Below are 21,413 nucleotides of genomic sequence, written 5' to 3' on the forward strand. Positions count from 1 at the left end.
ACATCGAATATATGGATTAAACCAAAATTAATATTAAGGGATAAAACTTTGAGTAGGATCATTTTCATTCAGCCATTGAACATTATCACTAGATTTCTAAAAGCCATGATTAACATATAAACCACAGAGTCCCTTGGCTTCTTTTTTCTGCTGGATAGTGGCCAAACACCAGTGGTCAGTGACAAGTGGTCGACCGGCGACCAGTAGTTAAAGACCTGTGGCCAAAGATCTGTGGGCGAAGTCCAGTGGCTAAAGACCAGCCATAGACTAGCTGCCAGGGATTAGTTGCCATAGACCAGTGGTCAAAGTACAGAAGCCAGACACCATGTGGTACATGTAATAGTACAGTGGCCAGACACCAGCATAGATGACCTGTTTAAGAGTAAAACTTCACAGCGACAAAACTCTTGTTCAGTAAAAATCAGTTCACGCTCAGCCGTTATGACATGTAACGTCATTCAGCCATGTTCTATACGCCTCTCTTAATATTTATGCATGAGGTCATAATTCTTACCCAAAATGAGGCTATAGGCGCACATCCCCCATCACTTGCAGTGGCTGCGCCCATCGCCTCTTTTTGAGTTAGCATTGTGACGTACCTCATGCATAAATATTAAGAGAGGCGTATTTGGCAGCTATGGCTGCGGCTGTTGCTGCGGCTGCGGATGTTGCTATGGCTGCACCTGTTGCTATAGTTATAGCTGTTCTTGACTGGTCCAATGTGTATTCACAAATAAAACGTCTTTGGAACTGGTCCGTTGTCTTTGCACTGGTGCCCTGTATTTTGATGTAAGTTTTCTTTAATCAGAGAAAAGGAATTTTGGACCCATGTGGTAACAACAGAGCTGCCATCAAAATAACAGAAACCTGGGATTTCATCACTCTTTACTAGGCAACTACTTTGGATGAAAAAAAAAAACAAAACAACAACAACAGACAACCAAACAAACAAATGTCCACAAGATAATTAAGCATTTTTAAAACGTTGATTTACTTTCTGAATCGTAAATAAAAGAATTGAACATTATTGCTAAGAGAATTTAAAACTCCAAAGTTTTCAAAATGAAATTCAAAACAAAATTAAAAAAGAAATTAAGCAATTCTAATCTTATTCTTCCAGATATTTAATGAAATACCGCCTAAATATTTGAATTATTTATTCGGCTGCATTTAACTCACTTGACAAAACTCTTGTACATTTTTTTGATATTTCTCCCTCCCTCTCTTTTAAAAAAATTTTTTTTTAAATAAAATTAGAACCAAATGTCCAGAGTTGTTATTTTTTATTTTGTTTTGTTATTGGTTTCTTTGTAAAAAATATTTTGACATCATTTCTATTTAACTGTGATCAAAGAAATTTGAATATTACTTTGCATTTTTTGTTTTACGTGCCTTTTTCTAACTTGCCAATAAAGGAATCAAGCAAAATATTGTGTAAGATGGAAGATGGCATATCCTTTAACGGAAAACTTACTTTTTCATCATGATTTAAAATTTTAGTTGCACAAATCAATTTATAGAAATACTAGCTGTAGAAATATGTTCTCTTGAATTGTGTAAAGTACAGATTAATTGCATTATAAGATTTCCTGAAATTGAAGCATGAGTGTGTGCTATAGGCACTGGCTGCCATCTCTGAGGTTTAACAATGAAGATCTACAGACATGTAAAGGCTGGGTCACATCAAACTAGTTCTCAAAACGTCCCAACCCGTCCTAAGAAAATGTAAATCGTGACACTTGTGTCCTTAAGCAAGATACTTAACCATGCTTCGTCCTTTGGATGGGATATAAAGCCGTAGGTCTCGTGTGTTGTGTAACGCATGTATAAGACCCAGTGCACTTATCGCTAAGAGAAGGGGTTCGCCCCGATGTTTCTGTGGCTGTGGCTGCTTGTATGCGCCTTAGCACCTTGTAAACCCTTATAAGGTGCTAAATAATAGGGTCTCAGAATTCACTTCAATAAACCTATCTTTCTGAAAGTTTGTATATACTCAGCGTACTCAGCGCCTTGAGTACCTTGTTTGTAGATACGTGCACTATATAAGACTTCAATATTATTATTATTATGGTCTACATCTATAATGTGACCCTAGTTACTTGAATTCTGATTATGAGTTGGGTCCGTCTGTAAAAGTGATGACATTCTACTACGGAACCGAGTCTAAATGACGCCTGATCACAACCACTGGTTGCACCACGCCCAGCATGTCCCTAGTACGATTCAAGTAAGGCAATTCCGTTAGTTGTTGGCCTTCTTATTTTAAGTACGTTGCCATTTTGTCTAATTGCAGGATGGGATGGTCGCCCAAAAGTTTTGAGCAGGCTCAAAGTTTTTGAGGAAACCCGTCCGAATAAATAACAACTATAACGGATTCTTCAGTTTTATGCTTTTCAAGTAAGGGAGTGTCACTGAATTGGACAGTGCAATCACTAATTTACCATTATTTTAATACAATTTTCAAGATGTTTGTCGTAAAAATGAGTCCCATAACTGAAATGATTCTTCAGTGAGTGTGGAAGCTTTGCACAATTTAATAATAACTAGTTTTTAATTAGCGTTTAATTTAATTTGTTTTTAAGGACATATGAGACCAATTTATGTATCACCTTCTAATGGTTTACAAAGTGCTGTGGCGTACTCAGCAGCCACTGCAAGAAAACTCGGGGCAAACCCCTTTTCTTTAAAATGTAGAAAATGACAATACAAAATTTATGCCAGGGCTCGATTTTGGGGGAAAATCGTCGAGACCACAGGGCTTGTGGCTTTAAATAACAAGACCAGAATCAAAAAGGAAAAAAATCTTCCTTCCTGAAAGGTAGTTATCAGACACAAAAATTTACAATTGTTAATAATGTGGAGGGTTAGTGAGGTATTATTATTCATTATATTAAATTAAAAACACAAGCTTGCCAGACTTGTCCAGTCGGGAGTTTATCGGCCCGACACTAAAAACCACTGGTCGGGGGTCAGTGGTGCAGTGTAAAATTCAAACCCTGTATGTTGAAGACGATGTCATCTTTATGTAAGAATTTTAACAACTCATATGAGTAATATTACTGAAGTCGGACTCTTTGTGATGTGGTCATGGTTGTCAAGAATGTCACTGGATAAATGTATTTCATGGTCAAGACTACGCAAAAATTGGCGGAATAATTTTATCCCATCCAGTCCACAAAAATGCAATGATACCAGTGTAGTTGGTTTCTACTATGGAGCTACACGTATGGTTTCTACTGGCTTATTGTTCTGAAATGAGTCCACACTCACAATCTTAACATTTGGTTACTATTTATGATACTTCTTTTACTAGCAATGAAATTAGACATCAGTGTACATGGTATGTAATGAAGACTTAAAACATTAACAAAATAAACCTTGATTTTGTTTTTCAAAGTTGAATATTTGTGTCATGTGTTTTTAGTTGTGAATAATGTTATTGAGGAAGGAAGTGAAATTTGAAGCTGTGCATGGTTGTGGATAACGGAAAGTAACTTTGGTGACTGCTCTGTATTCCGACACCCCTCATGATTTACTCAATAGGGTTAGGACTAGGCAAATACAGGGGTGTCAGAACATAGGGGTTTCCATTTCAGATACATTTCCATCCATTCAAATGTGCTTATCGACTTTGCCTGAGGTAAAAGGTTTTTGCATTCTTGGACATAACCATACAAACAAAAATCATGTCACGTTGTCTTATTGGTGTTCCTGTTGAAAAATATGCTGGCAAAGGTTTCTTTGGGGTACATGTAAACTTTTGGCAAGGATGATATTACATGACACCACACAGATCTTACAATTTAAGTTTGTTCTTTAATTTAATGTTCTTTCATGATTTCACTGCCATTTTAAACAACAGGTTCAGATCAAGTTAATTGTCATTTGATGATAATTCAATATATATAATAGTTACTTTGCATTGCTGTTTACATTAAATGTTACAATTCATAGATTTTCAAGATTTATATGAATATTTTGTACAGTATTACTTAATCCATAAGAAGAATTCTGTGCAGTGATAACAATACAGTCAAGCAGCCGCTTTAACAAAAAAATAAATTATCATCGGCCAATCAAGTATTCTTTCATCCCAATATATTTGTATATATTTCTTAATTTATTAGTAAAAATAAAGCTATAAGGTCATAAATTCAACATCGAAACTGTGTGGTACGTAGTGACACACTCGATCAAAAACGCAATACTTATAAAACACATAAACGTAATAATGTAAACTTTCTTAAATATTGATACAAAACGTACAAACACGCAGACAATTTTTACAGACAGAATCACATCGTGGATTGAACATTTGTCCAATTGATCTTTGTTTCACTTCTGTTTTCACCTTATCTTGTGTTGGGTCAAGTGAACTAAATTACGGTTATTTGAGAAGCAAGTTACAAAAACATACTTTTTAACTTTAACCAAACAAGGCAGTTGTTTCAACAACCATGACAATGTTTCATGAACATTTACTTTTTCCTGAAAATAAAAAGAGTGCTATTCAAGCAGGTAATATTAATCTTTCCTTTTCAAGAGGTAAAGTTCAAGGACTGCCCAATTTGATAAAGCGGGTAAATATCAGCCATTAATCAGCAAACAAATTTCAATGTAAACTAGTCATAATTTTTTGTTATCATGTCATGTTGTATGCAATTAAGCATACAAACTGTGTCAGCTTAATATTAGCAGGGAAAAAACGTGACCCTGCCCCAATTTCATAGATGTGCTTCAGCAGAAAATGCTGCTTAACAATTTTCTGCTAACCACAATTGAGCACCATTCACAGATGATAAATATGATACGGTATTATTAGTTTGTTATTCTGGTGAGCGTAATTTTGCTATGCTTAGCTACTGTTGTAGACAAGGATGGGCAAGTCTCAACATGATTTCGACCTCGGTCGACTAGAGAGAGAGAGAGCTACTGTTTGTCCTTGAAAGTTGAAAGGCAGTGGACACTATTGGTAATTACTCAAAATAATTATTAGCATAAAACCTTACTTGGTAGAGAAACAGCTCCCTCTGAAGTGACTTAGTTTTGGAGAAAGAAGTAATTTCCCATGAATTTGATACCTCAGATTTAGAACTAGAGGTCTCGAAATCAAGCTTCTGAAAGCACACAACTTTGTGTGACAAGGGTGTTTTTTTCTTTCATAGTTATCTCGCAACTTCGACGACCAATATTGAGCTCAAATTTTCACAGGTTTGTTATTTTATGTGTATGTTGAGATACACCAAGTGAGAATACTGGTCTTTGACAATTACCAATAGTGTCCACTGTCTTTAAGCAGCCCTATGAAACTGGGGCCCTCCATGTCATTGGCTGTCGGTGTCATACCATGCGTTGTTCAAAAGAATGCTTTGCCTGGTCCCAAACTCATGTTTGCTTTAGCAAATTACAAAAACTTGGCTGTAATTTCTGCTTAACAACTTGTGGGTCTGGATCCAGGATCCAATTTCGTAAAGCTGTTAAGTAGAAAATACCGCTTGACAAAGTTCTTTGCTAAGCAAAAATTGAGTGGGGCACCAGTTACAACAATGTCAAACTTTGGCTGGCAAGCTATTTCTGTTAAGCAGTACTTTTCTGTCCTTTCTGTTTTTGTGCTTACAAGCTTTATGAAATTGGGTACAGATAACTTGATTTTGTGCTTAGCTTTAAAGTTAGTCCCTAACAATGAGTTGACAAAACCCATTGGCAAGTCTAAACAGCCTACATGGTCATGGGACCTCAATTTACATTTGTGCATTAATGCACAAAGTTGACCTTCTCTCTATGATAAGGAACTTGCACATTGGACCATAAAACTGTAGGGATGCTACACATGTATACTATCAATTTGACACCAGGAAAGTTTGATGCAAAATTGAGATTACGGTCAGCCCCCCCCCCCCCCCCCCTACTGTTGGGTCCTGGGCCAAATTTCATAAAGTCTGTAAGCACAAAAACCCTTTTTAAAACCCTTTTTAAAACCCTTTTTAAAACTACAGTTTGAGCTTTGCCTCCAAGCCAGAGCCTATGGCTGTAATGTCTTTAATCATAATGCAGTCAGTTTAACTTTAATACATAACTAACGCTTACCACTAAACTGAGGTTGAATGCAGCAAAACAAGTATGGACCCTCAAACGCTTATACGTAATAATGCTACTATTATACACGAGGAACCTGACCAAATTAGCCACATCGTTACATAGACTAAACAATCCATGTTCAAAGCATACAATATTTCCATGTGATTGTATTTGTTCTACCCAGCTAGTGCAGCATAGAGATTACAATCAACATATAGATCATTCCCACACACAGAGTGCAGAGTCGGCCATCTTTGCGGGCAATGATACATTTCTTTCTTAACGTTAATGCATTTTGCGTAAACACCATGGTGCGGTACGCTGGAGTTTTATCAACCCCCTTGCATGATCGGTCGATCACCACTTGGCTGCGTAGAAAAATTACAAGGATTGTGGCAGGTCGAAGCCAAAACCCACAATACCCGTAAAGATGGCCTCTATGTGGAATTATATAACTGACATACAGATCCTTGTCATTTGATTGGTGGAACTTACTTCACGTGACATTCACTATTACTCCCATCCGCACCGGCGATCAAAAAGACCTATTTGCCCATGAGGAATAGCATTTCCCATTCAACAGTTAGGATCATCCTTGTTCCCAATGTTTTTGAGCAGTACAGCGCCGCCGCGCCTCTGCTAAAACAAAGGAGCACCTGTGCAAAAGGTTGTGATCCGATGTGTGCATTGTTGCCGCTACGTGGCGCTATATGATTTTTGGTTGTCAGTAACTTGTGTGATTTTTCATAATGTTATACTTTTAAAATACATCAAATGACAAGGATCTATATGTCAGTTATATAAAAGAAACATTGAGTGGCTTTAATTCGTGGAATGGAAGGAAAATTATCGCTCGGTAAAATTTGGACTCATGACATGGAACAGTCCAAATTTTACTTTGCGATAATATTCCTCCCATTCCACTCTGAGCCACTCAATATTTGTATACTATCTGATGATAAGGATGATAAATGATACTAAATGATAAGGATATAAAACATATCCAAACATTTATAACTCAATAGATAGTTTTTAAAATAATATTATTGTTGTTACACTCTCACATCCACATTAACCATAAACATTTCAGAAATTTCAGCCGAGCATCTTTCATTTTACCACTTAATCTTTAATTGCAGAGTGGCAATGTATGTATTAATTAATTGCCTTCATAGAAGTTCTGCATTTATTTCAATTTTTCAAAAATCTTTTAACTCGGATGGGCTTTAAACAAAACCTCGTCTCTGCTCTTTATGTAGTACTGGTTGACAGTTTGAAGCAAGCAGAAACAATCTAAAAAATATGGAACTTGCATGTATAGTCCAGGCTTCTTTTTTTTTGTGCGAGCTCCATAAACAAATTCTTTGGAAAGTTCTGGAAAAGTAGGACCATACATGCACTTTAAAATTCACTTTTTGGTTCACTTAAGCAAATTTTGGAGTACCAATTGTCATATATTATTGGTTTTGAGGCATTGCATGGTATGCCCTTTTTGTTTGAGAAATCTGTTAAATCTTTCTGTAAAGTTTTAATCGTTGTCATGCCCTTGGACTCCCTTCTGCGAGGGGTCAATTTGCATGAGACATTCCACAGTTTTGTGTCCTTACAGATTTTAGATTGAGTATCTGCATGTATTGACTGTGTTAAGCATAAATTAGCACCTACAATTTGTGTGCACTGTGCATGTTTAATACTTCTGACAGTGTTTATACCGTAAGATAAATCATGGCCATGTGATCTCCTCTCAACCAATCAAACTGTGCCGGGTATTTATGCATTGTCATTCAAACCAAATTTACCTTTTTAAAACCAAATTTACCTTTATATATTATTTCAAATACCAGTTAAAAGTTCAACAAAGCCATGTACATAACAACTTTACTCTTGTCATTTATGACTCAACGCTCTGCCGCTTCCAAAGAATGTTGGTCTGCGGAAAATGTGGCTTCCGAATGACCATGAAGTCCTTTGGAAAGCCTTGCGGGGTCCAAGTCAAGTGACTTTGGCTACAGCTCTGGCTCTCGGCTACAGTATCAAATAGGACGCTTTAGCATTCCGGTCATAGCCGCTAAAGAAATTCCTACATGGCTTTTCATATAGCAGGCAGTCACGCTATTGCACATAATACTGGAGGACTCTTGATTTGACCGCATGGTATAGATCCCTCGCACAACACACAACGCACCTACATGCGCCCATCCTGTCCAAAATGTGCACATAGGAATTGATACCAAAAAAGGCAGAAATGGTAGACGCGCATTGTTAGGAGGTGCGTTCTGCATTGTGCAACCTTTAGGGGTCTATTCCACCAGTTGGTAAACAATGACGAAAATAGAAGCAACATGATTCAAAAGCTGTTTCTAAATATAAGTATTAAATCTGGAATACCCCATAAGAAAATGTAAAGAATTAATAATAGCACAATCGTATATGTTCAGTAAATTAGTAGTCAACTGAAATGCAGAAACCTTCCACTCAAACACAAGGAATTTGCCAGAGCTGACTTCACTGTAAATTTCTCATGTAATAAAGGTGGTTTCATAGAAATGCGTGTTCACAGTTTTGTAAACTTCTTTTTACAAACAAAGATTTATACAATAAGAGTTGCAGGTGTCCAGTCCACATATTTGACCGGTTCAGCACCAAACATGAACATAATATACTTCCCAATACATCTGTACTTACCAAAGGCAAACTTAAACTTCACTCTAGTTTTTGGGACAGCATGTCACATAAGTTCTTGCTTTTAAGTCTAATAGCAATTGTCAATAATTGTTAATGTTGTCAATAGAAGTTCAGCTCGTAAGTACTAACAATGTAAACTTTATGGAATATTGGCTGGTAACCAGTTTCTGTTAAGCAGAATTTTGTCTTTGCTTAGCATGTTTTCATGCTCACAGATTGGCATACATGTAAGAAATTACCTTTATGCAAAACTAAGTGACAATCTTGTGTTTTACTTGCATGAAATACATCACCAATACCAAATGTGCCACCAAATACATATTTAATACACATACACGTACATGTGGGAAGTACTGCTAGGTTTTAATCTGTACATACAAATTTGACGTCCATTCATTTTTGAAATAAATATAGTAGACACAGCTGTTTATCTGTTTCCAAATGAGAAACAAATGGTATAGTATCCTTGGAGGGCAATGGAGAATGTTTTGAATGGATGGATAGTACCAGACTACATGTAACTTGATAAGTGTACTTTGACAAACACTACAGTCACCACGGAAATTTGAATCTCCAAAAAACATGCCTCAGGAAATCTTTGGAGATTAAAATTTGTTGACACTTGTTTTGATTTCTAATCAATGATCAAAGGGAGCACTTCATATGAAATAATTTCACAGGATGCTTACTACCATCTTTATAGCAAGTGGGAGTTTGGGATCAAAATTACACATTTTCTTTTAGGGGTCATTACCAAAGCATGGCATTACCAATAAACTTTCACAGGTTTGTTATTTGATTTTTGGGTTGAACAAAGAAGAAAATGACTAGAGCAGGATTTGAACCAACGACCTCCGGTTTAATGTGCCGGTGCTCTACCTACCAAGCTACATGTATCTAGCTTGTTGGTGGTCTCTTGTGTCAATATCTTTGTTTGGGGGTGCCAGTAGGAAGCCATACAACTGTTAACTGTTAGGTTTGTTTTTTAATATATGTTGGATCACATTAAAGGGAAGGTACACGTTTGGTAGTTACTCAAAACAAATGTTAACTTCAAAACTGACTTGGTAACAAGCATTGTGGAGCTGTTGATAGTATTGTGGGAAACGACTCCCTCTGAAGGAACTTATTTTTAGAGAAAGAGGTTATTTCTAACTAAAATAATAAAAGACTTCTAGCTAGAAGTCTTTTATTCTTGAGCACACAAATTCGTCCAACAAGGGTGTTTTTTCTTTCCTAATTTCCTCGCAACTTCGATGACCAATTGAGCCCACATTTTCACAGGCTTGTTATTTATAGGGTTATGATGGGATACATCAAGTGAGAAGATTGGTCTTTGACAATAACCAAATTTGTACCTTCCCTCTTAGTGCAGCTACTGCTCTTTGACAATTACCAATATTGTCTGCGTGCTTTAATCCAAGTTCCTCTTCATTGTAAAACAAAACCATTGAACAGGAAGTAATCAAGTCAAGCACACACCAACGAGGGCAACGCAGCACAAAGCATTTAGTTATTATTACATGAGGAAATACAATCAAAACATCATCGACAAATTCAGACTGGATCGTACTCCACGAAACACGATTCCTGAAATCAGTTTCCTGATATACCCGCCGCGAATCAGATACGCTTTGTTTCCCCACCATTCATGTCTGAAAGAAATGTTTAACTTACCATGACTGCAAAACATGACATGATTATTGCAAAGACGAACATACCAGTGTCTACATTGAATTCAGTACAACAGTGAACTCAGTATGTCGTTCTTGCCCTCTTCTTTATAGACGTCCTCTCAACGACTCTGAAGAAACGATACTACACTCACCACCTTTGTCATCCTCATTCACAAGGAATAAATACCACCCCTGTCAATCTGTGGCGTCTCCGTATCCCCCCAAGTTAACGTTACCAGGAATGCCGGCAAAGAGCATAGGTGGAGTTGTCCCCGGTATCCCGTATCCTGAAGGGTAACTACTGCTGCGGATTATGGTACCGTAGCCAACGTGTGGAACACTGCTGATGGGCGTGGATGGGATGGACAGATTATCCCTCAAATAACTGGAAGGAAAAAACAAATATGAATGACCGGCATTCTTCATTTATTTTGGGTTGAATAAAAGAGATGTTAAATTTGCATCGGGGATAAAGAATATTAATTTTGATTTTTACCCATAAACCGATGTGTGTAAGCACTGTAACACAAGAAAATAATCACACCGACAGTTATCCGACGATTTCCGGATACGGCCGGAAATCGATTGAATTTTCCCCACCATTCATGTCTGTTTTGTTTGGGTTAAATAAAGAAAAATTTACTTGAGCTGGATTTACAACAAGATCGAAGAGCATAGCAAGTTTTTATCTCTACCAAAAATTTGTAATCCTTTTGATAAGATGTTCTTCAACCAAAATTATTGAAAATACTTTAAGGTTAAAACGATCCCTAACAAGACCCTGCCTTTAACCTTCCAGTCTACACTCACTGCATGAAGTAAACGATAGTTTCCTGACCAGTGGTTATTTTAATGTGGTATATCACCACACCCAGACTATCCACCTCTTGACGATTCAAAACCTAGAACTAAAATAAAACTTACTCGCTGGGGGTAGCGTTGGTACTGCTGTGTGTGCGTGTCAGATCATCATCACTGTCGTACCGTCGAGGGTTGTCAAAGAAGTATGTTCTAGACTCGGTTTTCCGGCAAGATGTGTCCTCAGGTGTGCTCTGCAAGGGTAATTTGATCAACAGTTTCAATGAAAGCGTTGGGTGCTGACTAGTTCTTGACTTAGGAGTACAGAATCAGGCCTCGAGTTAAACCAAGGTACCTTCAGCAACGGGAGACTTTTGAGACGCTGGCGGCAGCAGTCACAAAACGGTACTTTTTTTTGCGGCTCTGAGTTGTCGTGCACATGCTCAGTATTGTGTGCATACATCTGAGAACGTGCACTACTGGTGAGAAAAAGGACGGTCCAAATGTCTCCCATTGCCGTGGTGCCTTGTGCTTTTTTCTCTAGTGCCCCTTGCAGAGTTCCAATACAAAGTTTACCTTCTTAAAACAAATTTTATTGGAGGCCTTTTCAAGCTGGCAATTGCAAAAAAATAATAACTTGGTTAAGGGTTGAGATGCCCAGGGGACCATGAACAAGAACTCCAGGTCTTGGCTAAATTAATTAACAATTTACAAAAATTACATCAAATCTGAACTTCCCAAACACAGCCTCTAAAATTCGCAACAGACTGAGACAGGAGTATTTGAATGTGTGTACTAACTTTGTTTGACCAATCCTAAACTCCACATAACCAACGGTCTGCAAAAACACATGTCTCTTTACAAAAAAAAAAAAATATTCCATGATATTTCCAGGAAAGAAAGAAAAAAAAACCTTCTTGCAAATGTATTTTTCTCACTTAAATGGGCCCATAAAAAGTCAGAATCAAAGTACTATGTATGTGGTGCTTTGCAACTCTTTGTGCTGAGAGAGTATTTGATCTGCTTCCTTGACAAAACTTGCCCTCGCCTACCACTGTTTCCACGGGCGAAATTCATTGATGAACTTCATATTGTGGAAAAAAAAAATCAACTTGATAATTGAAGCAAAATTGACGCAGCCTGCAAACTGACCAGCGCCCACGCACAATTATTCCATGTACAGATCAAGGATAAAGCTCACAAATGACATAAAATGAACAATGTTTCCTTAATTGTAAATCTTCACAGTGAGATGAAAATATTCGCAAAAAAAATAAAGCAAAGTGGTCATTGAAAGAGGCAAGGGTGGGCCACCACAAGCTGATATAACTTCTGCTGCTTCTGTTTCTATTGATTTAATTAGAGGTAGAGTCATAGATTGGTCACTACTCCAAACGTTAATGGTCATAAAAACTTACTTGTCCAGAAGTACTGCAGCTGTTCTTAATATAAACTATTTTGAGAAAGGATTCCCTTTCGATTAATATGCTTTGAATAATTTGTCACACAAAAGCATTATAAGAATCTGTGAAACTATTCATGCATAAATCCTTCCTCGGATTTCTGAGAGCTGGTATCCATTCATGCATGCTGCAGCAAGAGTTGCGGTTGGTACCCGATGTCCCCCTCACTAACATAGATGTATTCAATATCCTTGTGAAAATACCCTGACAATTTGTTGCCGTTCAGCAAGTAGACACTGCATTTTAAAGCTGAAACGTTCACATGAGGCTTTTTGTGTATCTTTCGTTATAGCTTTGCTTATAAACTACCCTAGTTTCAATGAACAAAGTAACTTTTAAAAAAATTAAATAAATAACCAGAAGAAGGGAAAAACTTTTCTAATAAACCTCAGCATTTTGCCCTTCTGAACGCCCTATCACTTTACTCACAACTCACCACTTTTGCAGCAAACTTTCTCACTCTGAAAAATATGACTACGATAAATGTCGGAAGGAATTCCCAGATAAAAAGAACAACACCAAACGACAGATAGCGAAGACCTTTTAAAGTTGATATCATATCTGCCTATAGTTTGATAATGAGAACAAAAACAAATAAAAAACAAAACTGTTTTCAAGGGAAATCATAATAAGTAAAATATATATTTACCAAGTTAGCCCAATGATGCCATCACAATAATCATGTTGCTGCCATTTTGGATATGTCTCAACGTGCTATAAAGTGCTCATTTTAGGCAACACAGCATTTTATGATTACCATAATGTTTACATGCAATAGACTCCCCAAATGACGAGAGCGGCAGACAGTGGCCACGTTGGTGCAATGGGTCAACAGGTAGGTTTGTTTTTAGATTTCTAGAGGAAAATATTGTAAGGTAAAGTGTCGCTGAAATTCAAGGTTTGGGTTTTTAACAACGAAAGATTGAATGCAGCGGACATTGAACCTACGACGTCTGGTTTAACATACCAGTGCTCTACCAATGTAAGCTTTCTAGCCTTGTGTTGGCGGTCTCCCTATTAGTCAATATCTTTGTACAGGGGTGCCAGTCGGTAGCCAGACTACTGTAAGCTGCCGTGTAGCCAGGTCTCACCCCAACCCTCACAAACCAATGACGCAACCGTCATAACGCCTTCCGCGGTCACCCCAAATATATCCACCCACCACACACCCTACGGTCACAGTAAACCCAACTGACAGAGATATATTTAAACTGACATGGGCCCCACCCATACACCTTGCAAACATTTATGGTTTGCAAACCTATGGTATCAAGTCAACAGTCTCAAAATGTCACTGAATTGGACAGCGCCATCATTTATTTACCAAAGTTCAAAATAAAAGATTTCACCAATACTTCACTTGAAAAATACCAGACCAATGAGGTACAACAAACTAAACAAGTTCAAACAAAGCATGACTAAAATGAAAGTAACTACTTTGAACATAAAGATGAAGCCTAGCTTTTGCTTACATGCACTTAGACTAAGTCAACTATCAACGGTAACCCGGTTTAAGCCAGTAACTAAATGTAAAACCAGGGCCAAATTTCACAGGGCTGCTTTAACAGAAAACAATGCTTAACAGTTTTTTTGCTTAGGGAAAATGTGTAGGATACCACTTAAAAGTGTGCATGCTACATGGTATTTTTAGCTGGTAGCCTTAATTTGGAAAGCATAACATTGCAGCGCTTAACTACCTTTTTTGCTTAATCAGCTCTATACAATTGGGCCCAGGTCTTAATTCACAATGAACAAATTTCAAAACTAATTGGTTACCTTACCTGGTCAGAAACATTAATCCAGTTATAGCCAAATGACGGGCAAATAGTGGTCGTTATAGCAATAAGATTATACACTGCTCTGGATACATAGAGAAGAATGATAAACACGCAGGCTGTAGACGTCTGACATAAAGTTGCTCCCTGAAAAATAATCAGTGGGAATATTATAAGTACCTTTTTTATTCATACAATTGTTGATGGTGACATCCAGTTACAGAAAAAAACATACATAGTTGTAAATGTTATTATTTTATTTGTTTTTACAAGTAAGCGCAAACGCAACCTGAATTCATAGCACTGACTACCAACACATTCTGCACTTGTCTGCACCATTACCATTGTATGGCCACTACAAGGCGAGAGCCACACTTAACTCAGGGCTGTATGCTTCGTTTTTGAAAGGGCAAGGGCACCAAGGCAGTTTCTTCTTGGTGTAGGGCACCCTTCGATGAAATTGCAAATTTGTACTGGAGCATTTCAAGGGCACCAAGGCAATGACCAGGGGACACGGAGGCAATTGCCTTCGTTGCCTCCATGAAGTATCAGGCCTGTTAACTCATTCGGGCTGTAAACACAAATCAAGTCCAACCAAGGGGCATGTTTCTACCTACAAACTATGATGAAACAGGGTAACCCCCTTCACAGTACTTAAGGATGTAGGCATGGGTATCATCCACTAGGAGCCTGGCTGGTAGAGAACTACCTTCCTAACTTTTTATGAAGTATTTATGGATAAATACCTTTCTCGAGGAAAAGTGTCAATACCGAACCAACATTCTATCGAACTAGACCACTCAGCCAAGACACTCAACCAGCTTCCCGTCTTGGTCTTGACTTCAATCAAGGAAATTGTGTCTGAATTGGACTCGAACTTCCAGCTCTGGATTGCAATACTGTTGTTTATCTACAAAAATATCCTTTCCAAAGTTTTGACTTACCCTGGATTCAAGCAGCACACTCCCGACAAAACTCATCCTGGATAGCTTCCATATGAGATAAGCGAGGAATCCCCCAGCGACGATGAACAGCAAGCCGCTCAAGCAGACCCTCACCCGAATCAAGGCCACAGAGTTAGGGTAGACCCTGGACAGGATGGCACTGCTGAGGTTCATCGCCAGGAACAGGCCCATGATAATGGCGAAGGTTACTCGTATGTACTGTATCTGCTTATTGTGACTCTGCGGGTTAATCCGGGCCTTTAATTTACACATGACCTGAGGATGAAAAGAGTCCATTAGGACATCGAAAGTGCAAAATGTTCACAAAGCTGTCAAAGCCATTTGACACTTTCTGGACAGAACACAAATTAAAAGTTCACAGATTTACAAATAATTTTACAGAAGGTAATGGGGAAAGACTTCCCTTGAAATATTATTCCATGAAATGCTTTACTTTTTGAGAAAACGTTAAAACAATTATCAATTCTCGACATCGAGAATAACAGATTTATTTTAAACACATGTCGTGACACATCGAAACGTGCGGAAACAAGAGTTGGTTTTCCTGTTATTTTCTTCCGACTCCGATGGCCGATTGAGCCTAAATGTTCACAGGTTTGTTATTTTATATATACGTTGTGATACACAAAGTGTGGGCCTTTGGAAAATACTGTTTACCGATGTTGTGCGATTGCTTTAAGCAGAAGAAATTGGCTTAGAAAAAAATCTCGGTTCAGCAAAGAACTACTGTATGGTATTCTGGTTGGTTACCTTCTTTTTGCTCAGCAAACACGTTTGTGCTTTGCAAGGTTCTGTGCATAGGCACTACACTTTATGAAATTGGACCCTAGCAGCAATCAATGTGGGCAGGTTGAAGAAGCATAGCTTAGATATAAGTAGAGGGGTGCCTTTATGGAGGGTCTAAAAAGTCAAATTTTAGTTTTGTGATGCACTCATTTCGAAAAGATGAGTTCTCATAAAAGTGAGAGGAACTGTCTAAAAGTATGCCTTATGAACAGGGATGCGTAGGATAAGTGTGCTTTGTAAGAACCCAGCCATCAATTTCACAAAGAGTTAGGACTCATCTTATCACGAGTTAGGCAAGTAACTTGTCCTAACTTGATTTTTTAGGATTAATCTTAAGGTTTGCATGCTTCAGTGCAGGGTTGGGACTCGTCCTAAGTCCTAAGATAAGTCTTAAGTTAGGAAGAGTTAAGTTTTGTGAAATCGACGGCTGTATCATAGTATTATTGAAGTGGTGGTTATTTATAAGAGGAATAGGAGGCGAGCTGAATCTCAATATTTTTGAAGCAAAAAGTTTTGTTTTTTTGTCTTCAGGAGAATGGAAAACAGAACAAAATACTATTTGTAATGTTACGACTGAATCTAACCCCGTTTCATTTCAGAACCTTTATTTCATCCTACAAAGCTACATTAAGGATAATGGAAACGCTCATCGGTATCATTTTTTTTTAAATAACAGATATCTATCGCAAATTCAAAATTGAGATGAAGTGCCTTTATATACCGAAGACCGCATTTTAACAGGGTTGCGTATACTGGGTTACAGCTTGATCCTTCGCACTTGTTAGTCCGAAAACTTTAGGAATCTAGCAAATACACCATTCAGGAAATGAAGTTCCAACACTATCCCACTGGAAAGCTTTTACACTCGAGGAACTTACTAAGTTTTGAACATTTCCCGTAGAGTTCCTGACCTTTCTAAATATAGAACTCACGCCATCATTTCTGAGCCTGGAGCATAGAGCTATATGCCTGGAGCTCATGTACTGCTGGTTAACAAGTTGGAAAGGATTTACCGCTGACTGTGTTGAGTTCAGTAAAGGTTTGGAATCATTCCAACTTTTATAAAGTGACTGCATGACCTTGTTTGGGTAAAAATAAAGTGCAATCAAGTACACAATGTTTTAACATGAAAAATATTCAATTCTTATTGGTTTTTAATTTAGGTGAATTTGTGATGCACTCATTTTTTTTTTTTAAGGATGTACTCTAAATATTTCTTTGTCAATAAGTCTGGATGATTGGTTTAAAAATAAATTTTAAATATCATTTAAATCCAATGTTCATTCCAAACACATAGTTTTTTGTATGTTTTCATTGTGCATTATATAAATGACCTTTTGCTTAATGCGAACTTTGGACTACAACAAAATCAAAGCCCTACTTGAATGCATATTATAACGTACACGAAAAACAATCTAATCGAGATAATATTTACGTTTATCTACAATATAAACAAGTCCAAGCACAGGGGTTATAAAACAAACTTGTGACCTGAAGCCCACACTTTTAAAAGTCCAAACTAAATCTATATATCAAGATGTGGAGAAATTAACCTTGTGATATAACCATACCGCATGATGTACAAAAAAAAGGACAAACTTGAGAGGCAAAAGCCAGATAATTTCCCCCACCCCCTCACTCACTTACCCCTATCAGTTGTTCATGAAATCAAAATTTGAATTTTATTTAGGGTACAGAGGTCGATTTCAGAACATTGGAACTTAGACTAGGAGATGTTAAAAACTAGTCCTAAGTTTGGACAAGTAATTTGTCCTAACTCTTAGTGAAATCCACTCAAGTTGTCAGAGTTACTGTTATAATTACAATGAATTTTTTATAAAGCAAAATGGGCTAAATAGAAACAAAGTAGGAAACAGAATGTTATAAAGAGCACTTGTTCTAAGTTTATACTTCTCAGTCTAACTTTGTACCTAGCCATGATTCATAGTACGAACAACCTGAGCAATACAAAGTGTCTTGGGATTTGCTAAAGAGCAACCCAAGGATGCCTTGTAACTTGACCTAGCATGAGTATGAGTGTATGGTTAAGAAATTGTCCCAGCCCTGTATGCCACAAAGTACGCTTGGATCTAAAAACGCTGACATTCTCATTCGGCACACGTGGGCAGGTAGACGTCTGAACCTCCATGACGGTCTGAACTCTGAGTAACTGGGATCCACTGCCCCCCCCCCCTCTACACCCAACCTAAGAGGCAGTGACTGTATTTGACACTTGTTAGAGCGGGCCTTGACTCCATACTCCTATGACCTATAATTTGAACATTAAAAAAGCCCTGAGTGACCAATGTCATCCATACAGTTTTTGCAAATTTAGTAATGTACCATGAAGTCTTATGGACAGCACTAATTATGAACCCCTATTATTGATTTCATGTGTGTGGCCTGGACTCCAAGGTAATCTTTTGCAACCCATTTGCCCAGTCGGCTTATACAGCTACATGTACCATTCTTGCCTGATACTTGTATATTTTTTCCAATATTTTATTGAAGCAAATCCACATTGCTCTCATTTACATGTGTACTGAGTTCTCCCCAGGATTTTGCAAAACTGTGGGCTTTCTGGACCTTAGTTTAAGAAGTTTGGCCTAACAAGCATGCTGATAGGTCCTCCGAACGTCTTTTACTGAAGTGCTCTACTGTGCAATCTGGGGTGTTCTAAATGGTTTTATTTTTATGATTTTTGATAATTTGAGCTGAAGTAACAAATAAAAGGGGCTGTCATTCCAGTGGGCTGCAGTTCAGAGAGGTTTACAGACCAAAGGCGTCCTTGGTTCAATTTTCCTTTCAAAACCATTGGACAATGCACAAAAATATAATAATTTATTGTACAAATGATATTAGGTCCATACAACTCGAGAACAAAAAAAAGTTTGTGGTTTTCAACAAACATGTGTGGCCAGTGTGGGCCCTGCCGCCCTGTGTTCATGTGTTGAGGTGTGGTAGCTGCATGCATGAGCCACTGGGGTCATGTATGTGCTGGTCGTGAGGGGCCAGCAGGATTACTGGTTAATAATCAACATTGGGATATATTTATCACAAGACTTCCTCAAGAAGTGAATGCATATTAGTACATGCTCCTAGAACTATTGAGGTTCGTTCCACTATCGTGGAGACAATTTAATAGTAGAACGAACCTCATAGTTCTAGGGGTATGCAGTGCTGTGTGCACAGTTGTTCTATTGTCCAAACAAAACAATTAAATTGTGATGACTATACCACACCAGTCAGAACCACAGTAGAGAAGGTTTATGGTCAACCACTACCCAAGCTGTTGAATTGTTTCAAAATAGCTCAAGGTTATCTTACTGGCAAATAATTTTTTTTTAAAGAGAGTTATCTGCCAATAACCTCCAAATAATGTCCGAAGAGTGTCATTACAGTGAAATTGAGTGCCTCCAAGAAACTAGTTGCAATGATCGTTACCTTCCATCCTCCTGACCAATAGAAAGTCAACCCTTCATCCTCTGGACTGTCGGGAGGATGGAGGGTACTGATTGTTGCAATTACCAAGAAACCAGCATGACCGTCCACTTACAAAGCTTACACTTAAAGGAATGTCCCTCTCAGTCTAAGTCAAATTTGACCGTTCCTGCCTTCTACCTACTCCTAGAACTATTTCGGTTTCGTCCACTATCGTCCGTTACGGGAGATGATAGCAAACGAAACCGAAATAGTTCTAGGAGTACCTCCCACCTAGCACTCTAGCAGTCATTACAACTGTGATGAGACCGATGTTACAAGAGAGCCATTAACATTTCAACAAGGGTGGGCTACTTCGTAACCTAGACCCAGTAACTGGGGCGCTGTACTCCTTTTTTTCTTTCTTGGTCCATTCTACTACTACACTAGTAACTAGATACGAACCGATGCGCGATGATGACAACATTTCAACAAAAAAGGAGTACAGCACCCCAGTTATTGGGTCTAGTCGTGGCCACTAAAATTTAAAAGCCACACTCATCACATATTTTGACACCCGTATGAGGTTCGATCCGCTATCGTTCGCAGAGCAATAGCTGAACAAACCTCGTTCTTACACAGTTGGAATAATTTAAGCCAAGGTTGGACTCTGCCATTCAACATTTTAGGAGTCTTTCCTAGTTGGCCTCATCACATTTTTGTAAGAATACTTATTTACAAAATGCATAGATTAAAATATCACCTGTGCAAAGTATAAAACCAGCAAACAAAGGGTGTAGAACTGAAGACACACTGGAAAGCTGAAGAAAAACCAGTAGCAGAATATCTTCATTGTGTCAACTTCAATTGTGTTATTGATGTAAAAAGAGAACAACGTAGTCCGTAGCCCTGCCCAGATCAGGCAGGTAAACAGAAAAACTGTCTGGTAGCTGAACCGTTTGTGGCCGTAGTACAGAATCAAAATCAACTGAATGAAGACCAGACCGAAGAGAAAGCCATAAAGTACGAGGAAGGTAATCGTCAGGCCTAGCTCGACGAACAACGGGAGGGACGGTCCGAGCTTCGATGGTATTGCGTCTTGCATTTCGGCCCAACTCAATTCCTCCATTTTAACTTGTTCACTCCACAGAATCTGGAAGGTTCAAAGTTCTCGGTAATACTGCTGCTGGTGGATAAGAAGGAAACCATCATTTGCGTATGCTTTACAGGCATTTTGTCCAACATTTTCTGATCAATGTTCAGGCATCTTTACTCTGATTTGCGCTGTCAAAAACACCAGTCGCTCACGCTGTAAATACGGCCTAGCACAAACCACATTATAAGAAAAGTCCGTTCAGAAATTTGACCTTTGACATAAAGATGGAAGCTTACACACTTTTGAAGGGGAATTTTTTAAATAATAGTTTTACATTTTTATGGTTTTGATTTAAATCATCATTTGAATTAACAAAATTTACTTAAATAAATATTTATGCTAAAGTTTCAATCTATACAAAAAATAAATATAAGGTAATAAGTTAATTCAATGTGTTATTGAAAATAGTTATTACTACTTCAATGTAGAATGGAACACTCCATAGTTTTCACGTGATGCCGGCCCAGTTGTTTACTACTTACCCCGCCCCCAAATTGATGCAGTGAATGATGTAATCACAATCACATCCACATACACATGAATTGTGCGTAAATAAACTGATGTACATGTCAACATGTAGGCTAAATGTTTGTGGTGACATTGCTTAGTAA

At 37.9% G+C, this 21,413-nt stretch overlaps 1 protein-coding gene across 2 annotated transcripts; it reads right to left on the bottom strand.

The window, feature by feature from the left end:
- Positions 1–10,063: 10,063 nt before the first annotated feature.
- Positions 10,064–20,962, bottom strand: LOC117301615 (integral membrane protein GPR137B-like). Of its 2 annotated transcripts, XM_033785669.1 has the most exons (6): positions 20,410–20,962; positions 15,420–15,695; positions 14,482–14,622; positions 13,137–13,265; positions 11,364–11,491; positions 10,064–10,824 (listed from the first exon to the last, which is right to left on the bottom strand). In XM_033785669.1, the coding sequence occupies exons 1-6, from the start codon at positions 20,773–20,775 to the stop codon at positions 10,635–10,637; spliced, it is 1,230 nt and encodes a 409-aa protein (XP_033641560.1). In that variant the 5' UTR covers positions 20,776–20,962; the 3' UTR covers positions 10,064–10,634. The 2 variants fall into 2 exon arrangements, with proteins under 2 accessions (XP_033641560.1, XP_033641628.1); XM_033785737.1 differs by lacking the exon at positions 13,137–13,265.
- Positions 20,963–21,413: the final 451 nt, after the last annotated feature.

Source organism: Asterias rubens, chromosome 1 (genome assembly GCF_902459465.1).
Source record: "Asterias rubens chromosome 1, eAstRub1.3, whole genome shotgun sequence".
NCBI classification, from domain to species: Eukaryota; Metazoa; Echinodermata; class Asteroidea; order Forcipulatida; family Asteriidae; genus Asterias; species Asterias rubens.

Excerpts from the sequence above, each read along its gene's own strand:
- LOC117301615 (XM_033785669.1), bottom strand. The coding sequence starts at position 20,775 with ATGGAGGAATTGAGTTGGGCCGAAATGCAAGACGCAATACCATCGAAG. Across the intron at positions 11,492-13,136 it reads GAAAGTTTGCTGCAAAAGTG|AGCACACCTGAGGACACATC; the intron begins GTGAGTTGTGAG and ends TTACCCTTGCAG. Across the intron at positions 10,825-11,363 it reads ACCAACGCTACCCCCAGCGA|TTATTTGAGGGATAATCTGT; the intron begins GTAAGTTTTATT and ends TTTTCCTTCCAG.